The sequence below is a fragment of the Aquarana catesbeiana genome, linkage group LG09 (assembly GCF_042186555.1).
Source record: "Aquarana catesbeiana isolate 2022-GZ linkage group LG09, ASM4218655v1, whole genome shotgun sequence".
NCBI classification, from domain to species: domain Eukaryota; kingdom Metazoa; phylum Chordata; class Amphibia; order Anura; family Ranidae; genus Aquarana; species Aquarana catesbeiana.
Window position 1 is genome coordinate 31,016,772 of NC_133332.1, and position 25,767 is coordinate 31,042,538.

The window sequence follows — 25,767 nt, forward strand, 5'->3', positions numbered from 1 at the left end:
TAGGTGTTAATTGTATAACTTTCTTCTTCAGAAGTTGTACAGTTGCTGCATGAGACAGATTTCCATTCCATCAAACACACATGAATCTGTCACGCTCAGACAATTGTCAAACAGAGAAGTAGCTCAAAAACAAAGCAGCGCTAGTGAATAACATCAAATGGTAATATAAAACATATAATGGTCTGAAAAACAGAAAAAAAAGAACAAAGAGTCCAAATCGTGCAAGGAAATGTGACAGTCCGCATAAGTGACTCCTTTCACCCAAACTTGTCTCCAGTGTTGTGCCTCCACTGATGGGTACAAATGCACACTCACCAGATGGTATTGCTGTCTAAATTATAGGACAGCAGCAAACTCATAGATATATGATCAGGAAATAATGTTTCTCCTTTGTGAGTTTTCCACCAAAGGGATAAAACCTTTGATCAAAGTATGAATCAAACGTCAGTATGCACTGTGACAGCCGCCCTGACGTGGCGTGGGCGTTTTCTGTATGGAAGGAGCAGCGGGAACACACAAAGTGGGCGGCTGTCACAGTGCATAAGGGCAATTGATTCATACTTTGAACAAAGATTGTATCCCTTTGGTGGAACACTCACAAGGAGAAAGCGCTGCTTTTGTTTTTGATTGTATTAGCACTACAATATATTTATATATCATATATTTTTTTTAGTATGCAGCTAGGAAAGGTACACATATTATTCTCACAATAAGCGCTGACTCATTTGCATATGGTACTGTTTCACAGAGAAGTAGATGTCTACAGAATTTTTATGGCAATTTTTTTTAATGAATTCCCCTAAATGTATGTATCTCCAGGAGTTGGGTGTGCTGGATGACAGTAACACGGTGTATAAGCTTATCGGACCAGTGCTGGTAAAACAGGACCTGGAAGAAGCCAAATCCACAGTGGAAAAGAGGTTGCAGTATATAAACGGAGAAATGTGAGTACCAACACTTATTGTTTTAAGGATTTATCTTAATTTGCGCCAGTTTCATGCCAAAGCCTCGCGTGCATTTACATTCTGTTGCCTGCCATCAGGCATCACACATTTTGTGCACATTGTTGTGCTTCACATATAGGGCAGCACATTCATTTTAATGTGTTACTGTATGCATGGCAAAGGAGCCCATCCACCTTTTTGAGCTTTGCGTGTTCTGCCGTGTTTGCTGCATGTCTTTTGCATGTAAAAATTTGCGTTTTGCTTGTTGCATCTGGGGTGCCAATAACTAGGGATGCACCGAAACTGGTATGAGTGCCGACGCCGAGCATTTGCGTAAGTATCGGTACTCGCACAAATGTTCCCAACACCAGAAACTACTTTGCAGTGCGATTTGTGTCAATACAAAATGAATAGGCACAAATCGCACTGCAAAAATTACATGCAATTTGAATAGGAATGTGGTGCAATTCCTGTCCGAATTGCGTGCGATTTTCCTCCACCGCTCGTGTGTGTGTGTGACCTGCAGTCAGAAGGCGGCATTGACATCTTGCTACACCCAGCTACCTCTTGAATTTCAGAGTAATTTTAGCAATTAAGTGAGTGTATATAAATAAATATAGTATATTGATATCTGTGATGCTGTTTGGATGTTTAATTTTTAAAGCCTAAAGGTTTAGCGCCAAGCAATGCGGGGCGTACCAACATGTCCTCCGCCAGCTTCCTACTGCTGGTGTCCAGCTTCTTTCAAAATGTAACATCAAAACAGTATCACAGATGTCAATATGCAGTATCTCACAAGTGAGTACACCCCTCACATTTTTGTAAATATTTTCTTCTATCTTTTCATGTGACAACACTGAAGAAATGACACTTTGCTACAATGTAAAGTAGTGAGTGTACAGCTTGTATAACAGTGTAAATTTGCTGTCCCCTCAAAATAACTCAACACACAGCCATTAATGTCTAAACCGCTGGCAACAAAAGTGAGTACACCCCTAAGTGAAAATGTCCAAATTGGGCCCAAAGTGTCAATATTTTGTGTGGCCACCATTATTTTCCAGCACTGCCTTAACCCTCTTGGGCATGGAGTTCACCAGAGCTTCACAGGTTACCACTGGAGTCCTCTTCCACTCCTCCATGACAACATCACGGAGCTGGTGGATGTTAGAGACCTTGCGCTCCTCCACCTTCCATTTTGAAGATGCCCCAGAGATGCTCAATAAGGTTTAGGTCTGGAGAAGTAAGTATTCCCGCGCTAATATTGAGACTAGTATAAAAATTTATATGGTGCAGCAGACACCATGAGGGTCAAACACTACCCACAGTAAGGTATATAAAAAAATCAACAGATGGTGTTGCGCTCCAACAAAAATAAAGTGCTAAAATATAGTGACAATATGTATCAATTCAAGTAGTACACGTACGGATATATGTGAATTAACAAATGCATTGATCCGCAAGCAATAAACATGATAATCAGTAAAGTGCAATAATTGCAAATAAAGTGACTGTGGTGTATAAATGCTAAAAAGTTCACAAAGCATAAATGAGAATAGTGCAATAGATGCAAATAAAGTGACTGTAGTGTATAAATACTAAAACGTCTATAATGCATAAATAAGAAAAAATAATATTCAACAGTAGTCCATATATATGAAAGTGCGGATGAGTCACAATCTGGAAGTGATTAACTTCCAACCATAAGAAGGTGCAAAGTGCAAACCAAAGGTGCTAGCTGACAGCAACAAGTGGCACTGTGACTTAAATGCTGTGAATCTTCGGTGCACATGACACCCATAGGTGTACTAACTTCTTACCTTACTGATGTAAGGTAAGCAGCATTCAGAGAAAACAGAGGGGGTGGGTGGTCACTCAAAGGGAAGAGGGGGGGTCTCCTATCCATTCCTCCTGAGGGGTTCCAGTATATGCAGAGCCTAGAAGTCTGGATGCCTTTCTCCAGGGCTAGGTGAATAGCCAAACACCGCTCATATGCATCAAACCGGGTATGTATAGAGAGGGAACAAGGAGCCTTTATAGTGTAGTATGTTTAAATATTTGGCGTTTTTTATTGTATATAATATTATTTTTTCTTATTTATGCATTATGGACGTTTTTAGTATTTATACACCACAGTCACTTTATTTGCATTTATTGCACTTTACTGATCATTGTCATATTCTTGTGGATCAATGCATTTGATAATTCACGTATATCAGTACGTGTATTACTTGAATTGATACATATTGTCACTATATTTTAGCACTTTATTTTTGTTGGAGCGCAACACCATCTATTGTGTTTTTTTTTGTTTGTTTGTTTTTTTTGTTTTTTTGTTTTTATAGGGTTTAGGTCTGGAGATGTGCTTGGCCAGTCCATCACCTTTACCCTCATTTCTTCAGTGTTGTCACATGAAAAGATATAATAAAAATATTTACAAAAATGTGAGGGGTGTACTCGCTTTTGTGAGACGCTGTGTATGTGTAAATACATATACTTGTTTCACAGGCTACACTGGTCTGAACAAGAGATTTGCACTTCATACTTGTTCAAAATTCATGATTCATTTAATGAAAAAGCCCCGGGGTAAGGGGAATCGGCTTCAGATGCTGCAATTACATCTATAGTGATGAGGTGTGTCCCAGTTTCAAAGATGGTTCCAGACAGTGAACTTATGTTAAGGTTCATGCTGTGTGTTTTTTTTTTTTTTTTTTCCTTTGTTTCTTTTTAACAGAAGGAATATTTATTGATATAAAACAGCAGTGTACATGTAAATATGAACAGATATTACAGAGGAAAAGTGCATCATCCAGTGAAACAGTACCAAAACATAGTCATAGTAAATAAGTTAACCCATATATAGAGAGAAGAGGCAAAAAACAGTGTTAGATTCTCCTGGGTTGTTCATAGATTTAAAAAAAAAAAAAAAAAAAAAAAACATACCCCCATGCATGTAAAAATGCAGTGCATTTGCAGGAACCCCAGGGAAATCGCTTGGTCAAAATGGCCATGCGATTTTCCTTCGGGTCGCATTTTGAAAGAGGTGTATGCCCTTTTTTCTGCGGGACACGCTGGCACAGCAGCCAATTCAAATGCCCAAGCTGCCGTGCCCGAGCAAACGCGGCCTGCATAGGGGTGACCCGAGCCTTAACAGGTACATCTATAGCTTGCCATTGTGGCATCTTGCTCAAGGCTGTAATTTTTGATTGTCTCCTTCACACACACACACTAGCTGTCCCTTATTTTGATTAGTAAATTTCAGATATACTTTCAGAGATATAGCTTCTTCTTCTACCGCCCATCTGTATTTTAGGGCAGCAGCATTCCTGATGAAACTGATACAAACAGCAGTTTAGAACGTCTATGGCGGTGTACCCCATATAACAGCCTCTCATTCATTTTTTTTTTCTCTCAGTAAGCGATATGAGACGATGCTTAAGGACTTGGAACAGAAGTCAGAGCAGCAGCGTGCCTCCCTCACTAAACTGCAGCAGGAGTATCAGCGGACACAGATAAAGGGACCGGTGAAGGCCTAAGATGGGATGTAGAGAATGGTCTATTGTTTTACTTTATTTATGTACTCGTTAGGAGGGGTTCTCCTGATGTCGGCCCGGAGCTTCCCCCAGCGAGCCACTGTTTGTCCATTTTTGCTATTTTCACACTGAAAAAGCAAGCGGTGACTTTCTTGTAAGCTTACGTGCAATTAAACATGCTGATTACATGTTACACTAATTCTGAGTAATGTGATGTTTCATTAACTCATTCAGGTTTAGTGAAAATTAAATATATTTAAATCGTGTTTATATCATTTTACAAAGCACACAAGAAAGGGATATAGATACACATATATACCCAGTGATATCCTCCCTGGATCTCTGTGCTTTTCTGTTCAGATCATGGTTGATGAGAGGGGCAGTACATAGCTTCCTGAAAATAGCAGACCACCGTGGGTAACACCCCCATGTGATCCGAGCCTCCATGATTTGAAAGAACTGAAATGCAACGAATGAAAGGGTCAAGCTAGAAAGAGAAGGTCTAGATCAGGGGGTCAGTAACCTATCAATCGCATGCAGGTGATGGGTAGATCGCCTCCCTTGGTTGCCGACCCCAGAACCTGGAGAGGAGATGCGGCATTTAGTGGAAACGATCGGCTCCCTTCCTGCAGCCATTGAAAGACCACTTCTCTTCCTCTCCCTCCTCCAGCATTCAACGCTGCAGGGAGCAAAGTACAGCCATCGGTTCCACTGAATGCTGCCTCTCCTCTCCAGGTCCCTCTTTCTTCTTTTGCCCACTTGTCCGGCCCCCCTGTGTGCTCCCGGCAAAAAGGGGCTGAGGAATCTCTGTCCTCAGTCCATTTCTCTGTCTCAAATGTGAGACATCAGGGGTCTGTTTTATAGACCCCTGATATTTCACCAAAACCACAACTCCTAAAAAAAAAAAATAAAAAAAATAAACTACTGACATTGTCCACTTTTAAGCAGGGGAGTTGCTAGGTGGCAAAAAGACCAGGGGCTTCAGCCCGAAGTCCAAGGCCGGCAGGGGGGGCTGCGGTGGCTAGGGGTTGTGTGGCGGGGGTAAGCTCACTTGCTGGTTGCTGCCTGGCTTACCGGTGCCCATCAATGCTGACCACTAAACTCGCTTGCCTGCCACACTGACCTACCTGCCTGCCACACTGACCTACCTGCCTAACATACACTGACAGTAGTGACACACACTGACCTACCTGGCCAGGAGACTTCATATGTCCTGCAGCAGCAGCTCAGCCGTGGTGTGCGGTGCGCGCCCATCATCCCAGCAGGCAGCTGGAGGAGAAGAGAAGAGCCGAGCGGGGATATCGCGCAGCGGCTGCATTGTAATTCCCGCCTTCTGGAGCCTGCAGCGCCTATGATGGACGTCCCATGGCCCCACCATTGGACCAGTGGGACGTCCATCAGCGATGCAGGCTCCAGAAGGCGGGACCTGCTATGTGACTCGGCCGCACTCGGGATAAGATCGGTCCCCGTTCGGCGCCGCTCTGGGCTTTTTACTAGAACGTTGCCCACTCCAGACCTGGGGCTTTTGGGGGGACCCACTCAGGGCTGCAGCCACGGTGAGCCCCCCTGCCAACGCCACTGCTTTTAAGGTAGGCCAAGCTTATATTTTTACAGTAAACACAAATTGGAAACTCAAGCGCTAATATGAATAATGGTGAATACCAAAATAAAATTACATAGTAGGTGAGGTTGAAAAAAGACACAAGTCCATCAAGTCCAACCTATGTGTGTGATTATATGTCAGTATTACATTGTATATCCCTGTATGTTGCGGTCATTCAGGTGATTATCTAATAGTTTCTTGAAACTATCAATGCCTCCCGCTGAGACCACCGCATGTGGAAGGGAATTCCACATCCTGGCCGCTCTTGCAGTAAAGAACCCTCTACATAGTTTCAGGTTAAACCTCCTTTCTTCTAATTTTAATGAGTGGCAACCAGTCTTGTTAAACTCCCTTCTGTGAAAAAGTTTTATCCCTATTGTGGGGTCACCAGTACAGTATTTGTAAATTGAAATCATATCCCCTCTCAAGCGTCTCTTCTCCAGAGAGAATAAGTTCAGTGCTTGCAACCTTTCCTCATAACTAAGATCCTCCAGACCCTTTATTAGCTTTGTTGCCCTTCTTTGTACTCGCTCCATTTCCAGTACATCCTTCCTGAGGACTGGTGCCCAGAACTGGACAGCATACTCCAGGTGCGGCCGGACCAGAGTCTTGTAGAGCCAGAGAATTATTATTTTATCTCTGGAGTTGATCCCCTTTTTAATGCATGCCAATATTCTGTTTGCTTTGTTAGCAGCAGCTTGGCATTGCATGCCATTGCTGAGCCCATCATCTACTAGGACCCCCAGGTCCTTTTCCATCCTAGATTCCCCCAGAGGTTCTCCCCCAGTGAGTAGATTTGCATTCATATTTTTGCCACCCAAATGCATTATTTTACATTTTTCTATATTGAACCTCATTTGCCATGTAGTTGCCCACCCCATTAATTTGTTCAGATCTTTTTGCAAGGTTTCCACATCCTGCGGAGAAGTTATTGCCCTGCTTAGCTTAGTATCGTCCGCAAATACAGAGATTGAACTGTTTATCCCATCCTCCAGGTCGTTTATGAACAAATTAAATAGGATTGGTCCCAGAACAGAACCCTGGGGGACCCCACTACCCACCCCTGACCATTCTGAGTACTCCCCATTTATCACCACCCTCTGAACTCACCTTTGTAGCCAGTTTTCAATCCATGTACTCACCCTATGGTCCATGCCAACGGACCTTATTTTGTACAGTAAATGTTTATGGGGAACTGTGTCAAATGCTTTTGCAAAATCCAGATACACCACATCTATGGGCCTTCCTTTATCTAGATGGCAACTCACCTCCTCATAGAAGGTTAGTAGAAGTGGTTTGGCAAGAACGATTCTTCATGAATCCATGCTGATTACTGCTAATGATACAGTTCTCATTACTAAAATCTTACATATAGTCCCTTATCATCCCCTCCAAGAGTTTACATACTATTGATGTTAGGCTAACTGGTCTGTAATTCCCAGGGATGTATTTTGGACCTTTTTGAATATTGGTGCTACATTGGCTTTTCTCCAATCAGCTAGTAGAATTCAGCTGCAACTATTCTAATGTGCTCTAACACCACATATAATAAATTGAATAATTGGTTTATAGTGCGCTAGAACCTATAAAACTAATCCACAGTGATAAATAAAACAACCACGTGTATTAAATTGTCCATACACATCTGATTGCTGCAGAAAAACTATGTAGATTCTGTATCAAAGTCCTTATAACGTGATCATAAACAAAACCCCAAAATGAAAAAAGTGCAGACAGAAAGTCACCACCACCTCAGTGTGAACTGCCTGCTCACCTTCCAAGAGTTTTCAGACAAAAATCCTTGTGATGGTCAGCCTTTGTGTTCCGATCCTGGATCATAGTGCAAACAGTTTTCCTGGACTTCTCCAAAAGTAATTTAACTTCTCCAGGATAAGTTTATTCTCAAAACAATTAACATAACATCATAGCGCAAGATTGCTAATAAACTGATTGCTTCCACCTAGTATAAAGTAAACACTCACACTTGCCTCAATATATAACGCACATTGAACGATTAGCGTAAGAACGTAGCTCTCCTCACTACACATCCAGCATGTTCAGCATAAACAAACACCTGGAAGTGTCGTCACCGGCTCCTCCCGAAGCATTGTCACATGACTTTCTCAAGGGAAATAAAGCCATGTGACTATATGGCTTGCCATGGTGACGTGGGAAGCATTTGCTCATCATTCCGTCAATCACGTTTATAGATAAACTACATTGATTTACAGGTATATTATACAATATTATACATAAACTTTATAATCATTTATTAAGATCATTTTAAAACTTTCTGCAAGTGCCAATTTTAAACCCAATAATTAGTTCTAAAAAAGCAGAAATATAAAATACAATTAAGCAGACTCCATCTAGTGGTCAATTTCAAAAATGACAGGATGAAAATAGGATAGGAACAAGATCATCATTATTAATATCATCATAGAATCAATAGTAATAAAAATCAACTATTTAAAAGTTGGAAATAAAAGCAATTTAAATCAAAATCGATATTCAATCCAAATGGCTAAAGAGTACCAAGCTCAAAAATCCACCTGGATTCACATTTGCTTAATTCTCTGACCCTATTGCTCCCCCTCCAGTGGGGTTTATATTTATGAATTGCCCAGAACTTGAGCCCTGTGGGGTTTTTATTATGGCATTGTGCAAAGTGTCTGGAGATGCTATGTTTAAAAAAAAAAAAAACATTCCTAATATTTTGTATGTGTTCTTGTATTCTCTTCCACATAGGACGTTTTGTTCTCCCTACATATTGCAAAGAACATGAACATCGCATCATATATACTGTACCACTCCTTCCGTTCTGCATGAAACAAAATCTTTTAGAGGGTATGCTTTTTTGGTACTGTTAGAGTTGAATTTACATTTTTGGCCATTTGATTGGTGTTCCTACATGCATAACATCTTTTGCAGGAGAAGAAACCTTTCCCCTGGAAAAATGTGAATTCTTGTGATTTTGTTGGTGGATCTGGGACATTTTTTGCTATCAGATCCCTTAATGACAATGCCTTTCTATATACAAATCAAGGTTTTTTTCTGGTAAAATTGTCCGTAACTGACTATCTGCTCTAAGAAGTGACCACTACTTTTTAAAAATATGTTCAATTTTTTTGTGTTGGACATTATAGCTTAAAATCGTAGCAACATATTGATATTGAATCACTTTTCTTTATTTATCTTCAATTAAAATAGCTCTTGGTAACTCTGATACTCCATGTATCTTCCTCTTTATAAATTCTTCATTGTAGCCTTTATGGATAAATTTGTGTCCTATCATTTGTGCTTGTTCCAAATAGGTTTTCTGAATGCTGCAGTTTCTCCTCAGATGTATCATTTGTCCTTTAGGTATGTTAATCAGCCATGGATCACAATGGCAGCTATCAACTGGTATGTAGCTATTTCTATCTACTGGTTTGAAGAATGTTTTAGTTGTTTTGTTATTGAGTTGCCTTCTAGATGTATTTCCAGGTCCAGAAAGTTGATAGTGTTCTCTTGAATCGCATACGATAATTTAATATTTTTTTGATTGCTATTTAATTTTTTCAAAGAAGGCAACTCCATAACAACTAAAACATTCTTCAAACCAGTAGATAGAAATAGCTACTTACCAGTTGATAGCTGTCATTATGATCCATGGTTGATTACCATACCTAAAAGGACATATGATACGTCTGAGGAGAAACTGCAGCAATCAGAAAACCTATTTGGAACAAGCACAAATGATAGACAAATTTATCCATAAAGGCTACAATGAAGAATTTATAAAGAGGAAGATACATGGAGTATCAGAATTACCAAGAGCTATTTTAATTGAAGATAAAGAAAGAAAAGTGATTCAATATCAAGATGTCCCTATGATTTTAAGCTATAATGTCCAACACAAACAAATTGAACATATTTTTAAAAAGTATTGGTCACTTCTTAGAGCAGATATTCAATTACGGACGATTCTACCAGAAAAAACTCAATTTGTATATAGGAAGGCATTGTCATTGAGGGATCTGATAGCAAAAAAATGTCCCAGATCCACCAACAAAATCACAAGAATTCACATTTTTTCCAGGGGAAAGGTTTCTTCCCCTGCAAAAGATGTTATGCATGTAGGGAGACCAATCAAAATGGCCAAAAATTTAATAAATTCATCTCTAACACTACCAAGGATACCCTCTAAAAGATTTTATTTCATGCAGAACGGAAGGAGTAGTATATATGTTGCGATGTCCATGTTCTTTGCAATATGTAGGGAGAACAAAACGTCCTATGTGGAAGAGAATACAAGAACACATACAAAATATTAGTAATGTTTTTTTTAAAACATAGTGTCTCCAGACACTTCGCACAATGCCATAATAAAAACCCCACAAGGCTTGAGTTCTGAGCAATTCATAAATATAAACCCAACTGGAGGGGGAGCAATAGGGTCAGAGAATTAAGCAAATGTGAATCCAGATGGCTTTTTGAGCTTGGTACTCTTTTGCCATCTGCATTAAATATTGAATTTGATTTAAATAGTTTTATTTCCAATTTTTAAATGGTTGATTTTTATTACTATTCCCTATGATGATATTGTATTAATCTTGTTCCTATCCTATTTTTTTTTTTTTTTTTTTATGTCTGGATGTCTGCTTAATTGTATTTTATATTTTTTTGCTTTTTTAGTACTAATTATTGGGTTTAAAATTGGCCCTTGCAGAAAATGTTAAAATTGTTATCTTAATAAATGATTAACGTTTTTTGTGTATAATAATGTATAATATACCTGCAAATCAATGTAGTTTATAAACAACAACACAGCGGCCTTCCTCCCAGCACCACGCCCCGCCCCTCTACAGCCAGTTGGAGCTGTGACCCCCCCCCCCCCCCCTGAACTCCCTGGAGTGGTGCTGATAAAGATGTGATTGGGAGATTTTCTTCTCTTGGAGGCTTATATAACTTGCAGTTCTGGTGAGTTTGACCCCCTAGGGGGAGAGTGTCAACACAGGGTGAAATCCTACTGACCGGTGGAAGGTGCACACTGTGATTCAGCTGTATTATCACTTATGGACATTTTTCCTGATCACCTCACAGACTCTGTACCTCTCTGTGTAATCACTTTTGTGCGTAGTTGGCCGCATGATATTTATATATTTTTTGCTCAACAATAGCGCTGTTTGTAGTGTATATTTACCTGTACTGTTTATATATACTATTATTTTGCATAGTTTATAAACGTGATTGAGGGTATGATGAGCTAATGATTCCCACATCACCATGGCAACCCACACACAAATTGTGGCTTATAATCCGTTACGCTTGTCATATGGCTTCATTTCCCTTGAGAAAGTCACGTGACCTGTGACTCAACGCGTCGGAAGGAGCCAGTGACGACACTCCCGGGTGTTTGTTTATGCTGAACACGTAGTGAGGACGTTCTTATGCTGATCGTTCAATATGCGCTATATATTGAGGCAAATGTGAGTGTTTGCTTCCACTTAGTATAAAATAATCGGTTTATTAGCAATCTTGCGCTATGATGTTATGTTAATTGTTTTGAGAATCAACTTATCCTGAAGAAGTTAAATTACTTTTGGAGAAGTCCAGGAAAACTGTTTGCACTATGATCCAGGATCGGAACACATGAAGGCTGACCATCATAAAGGATTTTTGTCTGAAAACTCTTGGAAGATGAGCAGGCAGTTCACACTGAGGTGGTGGTGACTTTCTGTCTGCACTTTTTTCATTTGGGGGTTTTGTTTATGATCACGGTATAAGGTCTTTGCTGCTGAAAAACTCTGATATGTAGATTCTGTATCAATCAGATGTGTATGGACAATTTAATTTAATACATGTGGTTGTTTTATTTATTCATCACTGGATTTGTTTTATAGGTTCTAGTGCACTTTTGACCAATTATTCAATTATATTTTTACAGTGACATTTGTTTTATATTTTGTAAGTTTTTTTTTTTTCCTTACTATTTAGTTAGGCCTTCTAGTTAATTTCTTTAAAAGAACAAAAAAGAGGGGACTGAAGCCCAGTGATCTTTCATCTTTCATGTTCAGGGATTTATTTTTTACTTTGCCGTTTGAATGAAAATCATTCTAACAGCAAAGTTTAACTGTCATGAATGGGTTGCAATCATGACAGCTGTGGGATCACTAGTGATCTGTGATTGGCTACAGCTAATCATATGGTACAGGCTGGTGTGATTGGCCCAGGTACCATGTGATAGCGATGGGCCAATCATAGCATAGGAAACACAGCTAACAGTTTTCTTGACATTGTGATCAGGTGTTTGCATAGCTATCACTTGATCGCCGGGCCTAGACTTCTGGGATTGCGGGGGGGGAGCGAGCTGTGCACCCCTAAACCAGAGCAGGCAAAAAGACATACATGTACGTCATTTTGGCTGCACGTGCCGTCCAGCTGCAGTATATGTACAGTGGCTGGTCGGCAAGTGCTTAGAACCCCTTTTATATTACATTTTGTGTCCCTGCTATGGAGCTTTTGCTCTGTTTCTCCTCCTGACTATTATCAGCGAGACAGAAATTGATGGGAAATTTAGCATTTTAGTTTTCATGGGACTAGGCGGTGAGGGTAAATCTTCCAGTGGGGTCACCTGTTGCAGTAACAACTGTAAGAGACACGAAAATGGTACCCCCCCCTCCCCATACCTATTGGGACACAAACTGTAAAAAAAAAAAAAAAAAAAAAAATTAATTTTTTTTTTTTGGCTGTAAATACACCGTCTAGTCTTCTGTGTTTCCATGCTGTCATGTTATTATGGTGACTTGGAGGCCCCGTTCACCCTTGAGCATTTTGTAGCACGAAGCTCAAAAACACTCCAAGCAATATTCCATTGTTTTCAAAAGCCCTTGTTCACATCCGATGCTTGTAGCAAAAGGCCTGTCACTCAGAAGAGCTACGTTTCAGGCAGAATTGAGTGTTTTTGTCCCCATAGACTTCAATAGAAATGCCTGGGAAAAAAAGAGCAACATGAGTTGTTTAAGCATTTTGTAATGTGTTTTTGGCTCAAATAGCAGCACTCTACATCTTATTAGAAAAACGCCTGACAAAAGCTGAAAAAACGTGCGATTCTGGTCCAAAAGACACTTAAAAAAACGTGACACTTAAGCCCCATACACACGATCCGAATATCGGACGAATGATCGTCCGTTTTTGTTTGCATGCTAATCTCACATCGAATCTGATGAGTTTACTAAAGTCCCGAAAATTCCCGTACGACAGAATAAAAATTCGGAAGCGATGTCATGTGTTGCAATGCATTTGTATTGCATTTTCGAACGATAGCTGTACCAATTAAACGAAAATCGTACGATCTGGCATCGTACGGAAAAAATTTCCGTGCATGTCCGATAGAATAATATCGGATGAACTGTCCTGATCGGCTCTCGAAAGCTCTGTACTAACGATCCGATTATCGTACGATCAATTCAAATGCGGCATTTTACGTACGATTTTCGGATCGTGTGTACGGGGCATTAGGTGTGAATGAAGCCAGAAGATTAGCTTGTGTAAAAGTACAGGTGTCTACAGATCTATGCAAAGTAGTTTGATTAGGCAACAAAACTGTTCTCTAGGCTTACCCCAACCACAGAGGACGCGACCAAACTGAACATACTCGGTGGACAAAGCTGGCCAGGTTGGATTTTCCCACACCAATTGCCGGTTTTCCTCAGCAATAAACCAGCCCCTGAATGTTCTCCTCCTCCATACATAGTTACCAACCATATTTTGTGTGTTGGCTGCCATCTAATGCCTGTAGAGCAGTGGTCTCCAAACTGTGGCCTGGGGGGCAGATGTGGCCCTTTGCTTGTTTTTATCCGACTCTTGGGGCACTTTTCCTCCCACTAATGAGACACAACTCTGCCAAGTGACACCAACAACAGGGCATCGTTTCTCCCAATGGGGCACTATCCATCCTTATGATACCACAAATGGAGCACTAAGGCCCCTTTCACACTGGGGCGGTAGGGGGCGTCGGCGGTAAAACAGCGCTATTTTTAGCGCCGTTTTACCGCGGTATTCGGCCGCTAGCGGTGCGGTTTTAACCCCCCGCTGGCAGCTGAAAAAGGGTTAAAACCACTCGTACAGCGCGGCTATAGCCGTGGTATTGCCGCGGTATAGCTGCGCTGTCCCACTGATTTCAATGGGCAGGAGCGGTGAATACACCGCTCCTTCCCCGCTCCAAAGATGCGGCTAGCAGGAGATTTTTTCTTCTCCTGCCAGCGCACCACTTCAGTGTGAAAGCCCTCGGGCTTTCACACTCAACAAACAGTGGAGGCTGTTTAGGGGCGGTTTGCAGGCGGTATTTTTAGCGCAATAACGCCTGCAAACCGCCCCAGTGTGAGAGGGGCCTAATACAAAATGTGACAATGTTTGATCCCACTGATTCAAGGAATATTTCCACTCCTGCTGGCCACAATCCGGCCCCCCCTAAAGTCTGAAGGGCAATAAACTGGCCCTTTGTTTAGAAAGTTTTTGGAGACCCCTGCTGTAGAGGAATTTAGGCTTAGGTCACCATAGACAACTTGACAGTGGCAGCACCCTTCTTGCTGTTGTGATTTCCCAACTAGGACCGGAGATTCTGCCTGTGGGTGAGCAATTTTCATCACGTAAAATGTGTTGTAAAATCCGATGGTCCACAAGATCCGTACACCCACACCTGAAGTCCCACCACTGCGCCAGGAACACATTAACTTAAAGAAGCTGCCACTTTCAATTAAAATAAATATATTTGCTTTTATTGACATAGTAAATGCTTTTTATAAAATGTGTTGTATTTCTGTGATCCTGCTGATGGCAAGGTGTCCCCAGTGTGACAAGGCCTTAGGTGTGCCAGGCTCAGCTGTCATCCCTAAAGTATAACTAAATGCAAAAACCTTTTTTTGTTTTAGTTTTGGATAGAGCGGAGAGGGTTCAGAACGCTTGTCAGTTTTTATTGCTCTCTGTGCCCCCGCTAAGAAGACTTTCTATTTGTCCTGTATACCATTGTCATTGAAAGTAAAAGAAAATTCACAAATGTTGGGTTGTCCCCAGAAAAGTAATAGAGGGTAAATCTTCCAATGGGGACACTGGTTCTGGGGAGCCCCCAGGGAATTTCCTTAATTTGCAGGGATTTCCTCTCACTTCCTGTTTGGCTATGGGACAGGAAGTGAAGAGAAATCTCTGCAATTGGACACAGATGGGGGGGGGGGGGGGGGGGGGGAGAATCTGTCAAATCTTCATCCAAAATGAAAAAAAGTAACTTTGCCTGTCGTTCTACTTTAACCTCAGAGTGACACTGGGATGCCAAACCTGTCATTCTTCTTCACCTCAGGTCATCTGTGTGACGTCAAACCTGCACATTTTTTTTTTTTTTTATCATCCATAAACAGAACAGGGGGCTTAAAATGACCTTAAAAGGTATTTTTTGTTTTTTTAAATAACAAACATGTCATACATTCTTGCTCTCTGTAATGGTTTTGCACACAGCAGCCCACGAGCCCCCTCTTCTCAGGTCCCCCGCCAGTGCTCCTGACTCCTCCCCCTTGACCAGTGCCAATAGCAAGCCGCTTGCTATGAGGGGAACTGGTGTGTGCTCCAGAGCCCTGGTCTATTTGTCCATAAGACACAGGGCTGTGGCTCGGCCCCACTCTTTCCTCACTGGTTCACTAGCTGTGATTGCCAGCAGGAGGAGTCAAAGGCTCCCGCTGCTGTGTCTCAGCCAATGAGGAGAGAGAGACCTGAACAGCGAGGCTCCCCTGCACATCACTGGATTGAGAGGAGGCTCGGGTAAGTATTGGGGGGGGGGGGAGGAGCAGCACACAGGTTTTTTTACCTTCAAGCATGAAGGTAAAAACCTTAAGCCTTTACAACCACTTCAATCATGCCCTTCCAATGTACCCTACAGCCATTATAATAATAAGAAGTTCCTACCTTCTCTACCCATCTCTTCTTATTATCTAAGGTGCAAGCTCTGTTTAACCACTTCAATACAGAGCACTTAGACACCTTCCCGCCCAGACCAATTTTCAGCTTTCAGCGCTGTCGCAATTTGAATGACAATTGCGCGGTCATGTTACACTGTACCCAAACACATTTTTTATCATTTTGTTCCCACAAATAGAGCTTTCTTTTGGTGGTATTTGATCACCTCTGCGGTTTTTATTTTTTGCGCAACAAATAAAAAAAGACCGAAAATTTTGAAAAAAAACAAGTTTTTCTTTGTTTCTGTTAAAACTTTTTGTAAATAAGTACGTTTTCTTCTTCAATGACGGGCACTGATATGGCTGCACTGACGGGCACTGATATGGCTGCACTGACGGGCACTGATACGGCGGCACTGATGGGCACCGATGAGGTGGCACCAATGAGGTGGCACTGATGAGGTGGCACTGACAGGCGGCACTGATAGGCGGCACTGATAGGCGGCACTGATGGGCACTCATAGGTGGCACGGATGGGCACTTATAGGCGGCACTGATGGGCACTCATAGGTGGCATTGATGGGCACTCATAGGTGGCATTGATGGGCACTCGTAGGTGGCATTAATGGTTACTTATGGGTGGCACTGATAGTTGGCACAGATGGGCACGGCTGGGCACTGATAGATGGGCACTGACAGGTGGCATGAACGGACACTGATGGGTGACACTGATGGCATTGCTTGTTTGCAGTGATGCCCCTAAGGGTGACATTGCTGGGCATCACTGCAACATAATTGTGCCAATCAGTGCCCATTTGTGGGCACTGATTGGCACAGATTTGGCACACTGGGCACATGTGGATGGCCATGGGGTACATACCTGGCCATCCACATGTTGCCCCTTCCCTGGTGGTCCTAGTGGCGATCCCTGGTGGTCCAGTGTGGTGATCTGAGGGGGGGCTGCGCTGATAAACAATCAGCGCAGACCCCCCCTGCCAGGAGAGCCGCCGATCGGCTCTCCTCTACTCGCGTCTGTCAGACGCGAGTGAGGAAGAGCCGATCAACGGCTCTTCCTATTGACAGCGTGATCAGCCGTGATTGGACACGGCTGATCACGTGGTAAAGAGCCTCCGCCGGAGGCTTTTTACCAAGATCGGTGGAGCGGTGTGTCAGACTGACACACCGCTCCACCGATCGCCGCGATGCGCGCCCCCGGGGGCGCGCTGCGGCATGTTATCCTGCTGGACGTCATATGACATCCAGTCAGGATAACACAACCACTTCCCGGACGTCAATCCGCTATAGGGCGGGCGGGAAGTGGTTAATTTTGGCTTTTTAAAAACACAGGAGCACTTGCAAACCTGTTAATTATACCTGTACTTTTAAGTTGTAAGCTGCCAGCAGGAAAAGTATCTTCAGGGTGCCTCACTTACACACCCAAGGCCTAGTTCACACCTATGCAGTTTGCTTTTGATCCGTTTCTGCGGTGCTTTTTGAATTTTGTTTTTTTTTGGGGGGGGGGGGGGGGGGGGGGGGGATTTGTTGGGTGGATTACCCGGTTCCCGACCGGCGCACCCTGATGTACGTTGGCAGAATGGCACGGCTGGGCAAATGGGCGTACCTGTACGTCCATTTGAATTCCCCGCCGTGCCATTGTGTGCGCGCTGGCCGGGAGCTCTGTGAGTCGGGTCGCGGGTCCCGCGGACTCGATCGCTGCGGGGATACCCGCGATCGCCTCACGGAGAGGACGAATGGGGAGATGCTGATGTATACAGCATCTCCCCGTTCTGCCTAGTGACAGTGTCACTGATCACTGCTCCCTGTCATCGGGAGCTGTGATCAGAGTAATGACACTGCTAGCCCATCCCCCCTACAGTTAGTAATCACTCCCCTAGGACACACTTAACCCCTCCCCGCCCCCTAGTAGTTAACCCCTTCACTGCCAGTGTCATTTACACAGGAATCAGTGAATTTTTAATCGCACTGATCGCTGTATAAATGACAATGGTCCCAAAAATGTGTCAAAAATGTCCGCCATAACGTCGCAGTCACAATAAAAAATCGCTGATCGCCTCCATTACTAGTAAAAAAAAAAAAAAATTATTAATAAAAATGCCATAAAACTATCCCCTATTTAGTAAACGCTATAACTTTTGCGCAAACCAATCAATAAACGCTTATTGCGATTTTTTTTTTTTTTTTACCAAAAATATGTAGAAGAATACGATCGGCCTAAACTGAGGAAAAAAAATGTTTTTATATATTTTTGGAGGATGTTTATTATAGCAAAATGTAAAAAATAATGCGTTTTTTTCAAAATTGTCGCTTTTATTTTGTTTATAGCACAAAAAATAAAAAAAAAAAATAAAAATCGCAGAGGCGATCAAATACCACCAAAAGAAAGCTCTATTTGTAGGAAAAAAAAAGACGTCAGTTTTGTTTGGGAGCAATGCCGCATGACCGCGCAATTGTCAGTTAAAGCAACGCAGTGCCGAATCGCAAAAAGTGCTCTGGTCAGGAAGGGGGTAAAATCTTCCGGGGCTGAAGCGGTTAAAAAACTCAAATCGTGGCAAAAACGCACTACATACTTTTCTGCAACTTCTCCACTAAAGTCTATTGAACCATAAACGCACCATTTTGCTTTAAAAAAAAAAAAAAAAAAGTCCCTGACCCTTTCCAGCTGAAAAAAAGCATCAAGGTGAATGTGTCCCATAGGAAACCATGGTAAATGGACTGTAGTGCGTTTCTGCAAAAAGCATAAAAAAAAAATGCAGAGGTGTGAATTGAGCCTAAACCAGGTTTGCTTTAGGCAGTGCGCAGAACTTTTGTAGGTTTCTGCTGGAATTTGCTGGTTCTACAAGCTCTGAAGAGCATTTACTGTACAGTCACATGGCAACTAGTGTTTGGAATTTTTTTAAAATGTTTTTATTTTTTATAGATAAAAAGTGACAGACAGAAATACATAAAAATAACAGTACATAGTGTTTTTGATGCTAGTGTATGAAGGTTTGAGCAGCATGTTATAACTTGCAGTGTGACATCACTTCTAGGCGGGGTGCAGTGATGTCACATAAATGATAAAATTGCACCATTTCCTGCTGACGGAAGGCTTGTGACGGCACTTTCCCATCAGCTGTGTTAAAACGGATGTCTGAACACCATTAATCGTCCCAATAAAAGTCAATGGAAGGCCACTTTGGGTAAAGCAATAAGAGCACCTTATCCTGAGCTGGAGTGATTCTGAAGGCTTCATGGCATACACATTGCGTTCGGGGCTTTCCTTCAACATGCGTCCATTGTAACAAGAGAGAAAATAGTGTCCTTTTTTGAAGCTCCACTCATGGAACGGCCAGTTAGAAGAGGGCCCTTGCCAGGTCTCCGGCCTTGGCCTTGATTTTGGGATAGGTGGCATTAATTTGTACCCGGTGGTGGTGCAGTTTAGCCTCGGCGGGAAGCGTTGTGGTGGTTTGCTGTGGACGGACCAAGAAGTCCATGCTGGCCGAACTCATTGCATAAAAGACATTTGCTGTCCCTGGAAAGACCAACTCTGTAAAAAGAGACATTGGTATAATTAATTATTTGGGCAACAGAGAGAACAATGACAAGGTTTAAAGGTGTAGTAACCCATAGCAATCAAGCAGAAGAGTGCTTGCTGACTGGTTCTGAAGCTGCATGCTCCAAGGCGGTAATAACTTATTCACTACTTGAAGCTGGACCTTTTCATCTCCTTCTCTCACACTTCGCTGGACCTTTTTTCCAGTTACGTGTTTTTTTGTTTGCTTTTTGGGACTACTGACTCTTCCTGGATTCCTGTCTCGGATAGAATGCTGTTCCGGTCTCTCACAGCCTCCTGGGATACTAACATCAGGCATTCCAGAAGGCCTTGGTAACTCTACAGCGCATAAGCTGCTGCACTTGATCAGGGTAGGCCCTTTAGTCCTGGTTCTTGTAGCTGACCCCCCCCAGATGATGCAGCACATGCCTATCTCCAACTGATCCTCTATGTGGCTCTCTCTGCAGCAGCTGAAAGCCAACAGGAGAGAGACCAGAAGCCAGCTTTCAGCTGCTGCAGAGAGCAATACAGGGGATCAGTTCCAGTAATCCCCCCCCCCCCCAGTGGTGCCAGTTACCCTCCCTGCCCAAATCTGAATCGCCCAGCTGCCTGGGCCCCGTACAGGCGGACCGGTGGTGCCAACTTATTCACGTCCCTGGTGCTGTATAAGGCTAGCACTTTCCCAAGACACGTGTCTCATAAGGAATGCGGAGGATGGGGGTGGCACTTGTCGGCTAAAATGCTTCAGGTAAGCAGGTAAATGCTTGGAGATGGAGTTCTGGTGTTCAATGGCCATGGAGAAAGGAGGGGTGTCCTTTCCAACCTCACATCTAGCCTAGGTTCACACAGGTCCAGCTGCGGTTTGTTCAATCGGTTCAGGTGCAAATTTTTACTTGAATTCGTACCTAAACCAGACCAAAAATCGCACAGGACCCTTTCAAAAATGGACCGTGGCCACCCCAGACTCCACTGAGTCCAATTCACATGTTATGCAAATCGGATGCAGTTAAAAATGCATCCGATTCACAAATATGTGAACTGAGTCTCAGGCTTCCCCAGGAAGATGGGACCAATATTACTTTTACATTGTCCTCTGGGGAACAAAGAAGAATAATAAAAATGGAAGTGTGACTCATTTAAATGGGCAAATCCACCTGGACCAGAAGGAACATTATAATAAAAAGGAAAAAACAAAGAGCATATGGACTAAGGAGTTCACTGTGTCTGCCTCCTAAAGACTGAAGAACCAGGGAGTACCCCATTATTTTTTTTTATAGTAGTGTCCAACCTCCTATAGGCAGAGTTTATGCTCCAGAGGTTCCTGTGTTCTCCGATGAAAGAAAATGTTTGTGCAAAAAGTGCTAGTGGTGAGGCACTGATCTCAAAGCAACCCTATCAGGTTATAGAAAAGCAGTTCCCTGCAATAGAACAGCAATTACATTCACCTCCACCAGTCTCTTCAGCATTCAACACTTCCAGGAGTGTCATGTGCCTGTGCCCCATGTGAATCTTATTAAATGTATTCATTTATTTGTTCAATTCTTATTTTATTTTTTTAAGAAAGGGAACTGCTAATCCTGCCAGTCCCCCCTCCTCCCTTTTCTAATCTGACCATGCCAAGCACAGAAGCAGATCTGTTCAGTTTGTTCTTCTTGGAGATATAGGATGCCGCAAGGATGCACGGCATGCCTGCATCTTCTATAATCTGTTCAGCTGCCCCGCCTTGTTAAATTGATGGCCACACCCAGGAGGAGCCTCAATTTCAAACTGCAGCTGCTTGTAGCCAGGTGAGCCGTGCAGTTGACTGTATGCCAAGTCATCAACTGCCCATCCACTTCCTATATACTTACACGTCCCCAAATATAAGAAAAAAAAATGTAGCTGAAAGAAGGCTGTGCAGTCTTGTGGCCACTAAATAATCACTCATAAATAGGTAGAAAACATTTTTTTAAATGAATGCAAATAGAATGGGGAGAAATGACAGGGAAAAAAAAGTAAAATTTTTAAGTAAATGCGTCTTGGACTCCAAATGTTTTCTAAACCCTCTCTTTACACAGTCACACTGATTCAGCAAAGGGTGGGTGATAGTTGGTAGAGAATTCTACATGCCATGAATATCGAACCATCCATTAGTAGTAATTGGTTCTCTATGTGCTCCCTGTAACATTGAGCTAAGCACCAGATTTACAGATGAACTCCAAGGAAAAGTACTAATCCTCCCATGCAGTGGCCTGCAATGCAAGGGTTAAATGCTGGTTTAGGGCTAGAGCAGTGGTCTCCAAACTGTGGCCCTTTGCTTACCTTTATCCGGCCCCTGGGGCACTATTTCTCCCACTGATATGAGATATTATTTTGCCACCTGACACCAACAATAGGGGAGGATATCTCCCATGGACACCAACAATGGGGCATCATTTCTCCCATTGACACCAACTATGGGGCACCATTTCTCCCATGGCCACAAACTATGGGGCATCATTTCTCCCATGGCCACGAACTATGGGGCATCATTTCTCCCATGGCCACCAACTATGGGGCATCATTTCTCCCATGGCCACCAACTATGGGGCACCATTTCTCAAATGGACACCAACTATGGGGCACCATTTCTCCCATTGATACCAACAATAGAGCACCATTTCTCCCATTGACACCAACTATGAGGCACCATTTCTCCCATTGATACCAACAATAGAGCACCATTTCTCCCATTGACACCAACTATGAGGCACCATTTCTCCCATGGCCACCAACTATGAGGCACCATTTCTCCCATGGCCACCAACTATGGGGCATCATTTCTCCCATGGCCACCAACTATGGGGCATCATTTCTCCCATGGCCACCAACTATGGGGCACCATTTCTCAAATGGACACCAACTATGGGGCACCATTTCTCAAATGGACACCAACTATGGGGCACCATTTCTCCATTGATACCAACAATAGAGCACCATTTCTCCTATTGACACCAACTATGAGGCACCATTTCTCCCATTGATACCAACAATAGAGCACCATTTCTCCCATTGATACCAACAATAGAGCACCATTTCTCCCATTAACACCAACTATGGGGTACCATGCACCATTTCTCCCATTGATACCAACAATAGAGCATAATTACTCCCATTGACACCAACAGTGGGGCACTGTTCCTCCACCTAATACCAAATGTGATGCCCACTTTCACTGATGCCAGGAAAGTTTCCACTCCTGCTGGCCACCGTCCGCCCCCCCTAAAGTCTCAAGGACAATAAACTGACCCTTTGTTTAGAAACTTTGGAGACCCCTGGTCTAGAGGACTGTGAAAAGCACTTTAAGTTCACCTTTACAGAAAACGGTAAACTTACACTGGACCCCATCCCTATCCACCCCCCCCGGTCCCACTATTCCCAGAGTCCCACGATCTGCCGTCAGGCACCGGACGTCCCTTTACTGGTACGGGGATTTGAAATCCCCCTGGCTTTCTCCCCTCTCCTCCAGCGCTGACAGGCTAGACAGATTCTGATTGGTCAGTCCATGTGACAGGGCTGACCACTTAGAGGGCCTCCTATCTGTACACACTGGGAGGTATAGATAGGGGATCAAGCCACGGGGATTTCAAATCCTCAGACCGGTGAAGCAGCGACCCGGTGTCTGACAGGGAGGGGGGGGACTGTGGGACCGGGGAGGGGGGTATGGGGGTCCAGTGTAAGTTCCCCTTACAGATTTTCTGTAAAAGTGAACTTACACTTTAACTTCCCCAATCCTCTGCTCTTGCAGGCTCCCTCTGGGCAGCCTCTTCTCCCCTACGCTCCGGTGGTCGCAGGTCCTCTGATGTCATCAAGTGACACGCAGAGGCCATAGTCCAGCACTGGACTTCAGGAGTATCCGGGGTGAGGGGGGAGCTCAGCTGCTGGGGGAAACAGAGGAATTTGCCCCCACTAGCCCCTAACCAGCATTTAACCCTTGCAATGTGGGGGAAGCCCCAATGCAACAACATTCCTTTCTCCAAGGTTGGGTTTTAAATGACAGCATGCGCCCGGGCTTAGTAGTTGTTGATAAATGAAGAGTTAAATGTGACGCAGTTGCTGCAGAATAATGAGCACATTACACAGATGAACAAAATTGGTATTTCTGACCTTTATTCCCTGGCAATAGCTGGACGAGCTCATGTAAACCCGGTGTGCTCATATGATGTTTTCTCAGGATGCGGTCAATCACTGCTGGAGCTTTTTCCTGGCTGTTGATCTGAAATAGCAACACAAAGGGCTCCACTTAACAATAAAAAAATATTTAAATAAGTTTCCTGCAACACCCAATCAGATTCTCAGCAATATGGTGGCCATACATATGAAGATCCAATCAACCGAGTCTTCACATATTTAGAAAATTCAATTGATTCTATATCTTATTTAAAAAACACTTCAGGATCCATTTATAAAAAATATATATATATATATATATATATATATATATATATATATATATATATATATATATATATATATATATATATATATATATATATATATATATATATATATATATATATATAGATAGAGAGAGAGAGAGATTATAGATATATTATATTTTTTTTTTTTTAATAAATGTATCCTGAAGTGTTTTTTTCAATAAGATATAGATTCAACTGAATTTTCTAAGCGGACCTTTCAGTCTTTTTTTTTTATCTTTTTTTCATCTTTCCGTCTATTAAATCTTCTGCCCTTGTTGTTTTAACTTTGGATAGTAAAACATTTTTTTTCTGCCAGTAGAAAAAAAAATTATAACCCACCTCCTGTTTCTTGTCTGGTCATTAGCCTAGGCCAGGGGTCTCTAAATTTTTTAAGCAATGGGACAATTTACTGTCCTTCAGGCTTTAGGGGGGCCGGACTGTGGCTAGTGGGTGTAGAAAATGCCCCAGCATCAGTGTCCCATCATTTGTTTTAATAAGAGAAATCGTGCCCAATTGCTGGTGTCAGTTGGGAGAATGGTGCCCCATCATTGGTATCAGTTGGTGGAATAGTGCCCCTAGGGCCAGATAAAAGCAAGCAAAGGGCCACATCTGGCCCCTGGGCCGCAGTTTGAAAGAACACTGGCCTAGGCTTATGACATCATGCACAGCTCTCTCTCTCACTCTCGTGAGAGTTTGCCAGGAAGGGAGGGGGGGATGAGTCATAAGAGAGCCAATGAGAGTTGCAGAGCTGGAGGTGTGCCCTGTGTAAATCCAGGAAGTGAACAGGCAGCAGCTTCAGCTGCTCACAGTTAAAAATTATTGCAGCCAGACTCAGTGGAGGGAGATTTCTGCAGCATATTTGGCAACTACAGAATCACAGTATATATAAAATATGCAAAATGGTTGAAGGGAAGCTTCAGAATGGCAAAGATGTTTTTATTACAAATGATGTGAGCAGACTGCAGTTCCTCTTTAAAATGTTAATTTCCTACGATCGTCATCCCCATCTAGTGGCCATAATGCATTTTGCTTCTGAAATACCTCAATGTGGAAATTACCACAGATATGGCCACTAGATGGCGCTGACAATCATAGAATATTAACATATTGAGGGACTTCGGTCCCCCAAAATACTGGTCTTTCCCCTCGTTTCGCTTACCACTATCGTTGGAATACCTGGAGTGTGCTGCAGGTCTCTACCTAGTCTTTGGGATCCAGCAGATGTTTAGCACACCTATGTATGCACAGGGATTTCTAACACATGCACACACAATCTAGTATCTGGGACCCTGACACCTGCAGTGTATATGTGCATATGCACGGGAAACCCCCATGCGTGTGTAAGTGTGCTGAAGGACCTTCCCAGGTCCCAAAGTCCTGCGCAGCATCTGCGTTTGTGTGACATTCTGTGGCGCGCATGCGCCTGTCAGCAACACTGTCTTCTGGGTTGCGTTATGTAGACATCTCAGGAGACAGCTGGAACTGCAACATCATTTTCTCCTAGATGAGAAGGAAGGAAGTGTGGCACAAAAAAAGTAGACATGTGCAATTCGTTTCGTTCCGAATTCGTTTAACGAATTCCAACAAATTCGTTAATTCGGAAATATCCAAATTAACGAAAACCTGTTTAACAAATTTTTCCGAATATTCGTAAATTTGAACATTTGTAAATTCGTAAATGCGTACTTTCGTACAATCGTGCATTCGGAAAATGCGTACTTTCGTACAATCGTGCATTCGGAAATGCGTACATTCGTAATATGCATACATTC

General features: G+C 42.8%; 2 protein-coding genes across 11 annotated transcripts in view; one reads left to right on the forward strand and one right to left on the reverse strand.

Annotated features, from left to right (window-relative positions):
* PFDN6 (prefoldin subunit 6) overlaps positions 1–4,673 on the forward strand; it is a 34,313-nt gene extending 29,640 nt beyond the window's left edge. For all 5 annotated transcript variants that reach the window (XM_073598209.1, XM_073598210.1, XM_073598208.1 and 2 more), the window contains 2 exons: positions 820–944; positions 4,357–4,673. In XM_073598209.1, coding sequence (XP_073454310.1) covers positions 820–944; positions 4,357–4,477 — 246 coding nt within the window. In that variant the 3' untranslated portion in view covers positions 4,478–4,673. The remainder of the gene's footprint in view (positions 1–819; positions 945–4,356) is intronic.
* Positions 4,674–18,925: 14,252 nt separating this feature from the next.
* RGL2 (ral guanine nucleotide dissociation stimulator like 2) overlaps positions 18,926–25,767 on the reverse strand; it is a 106,264-nt gene continuing 99,422 nt past the window's right edge. For all 6 annotated transcript variants that reach the window (XM_073598213.1, XM_073598217.1, XM_073598216.1 and 3 more), the window contains 2 exons: positions 23,682–23,790; positions 18,926–19,550 (listed from right to left, as the gene is read on the reverse strand). In XM_073598213.1, the coding sequence (XP_073454314.1) occupies positions 19,357–19,550; positions 23,682–23,790 (303 nt within the window). In that variant the 3' untranslated portion in view covers positions 18,926–19,356. The remainder of the gene's footprint in view (positions 19,551–23,681; positions 23,791–25,767) is intronic.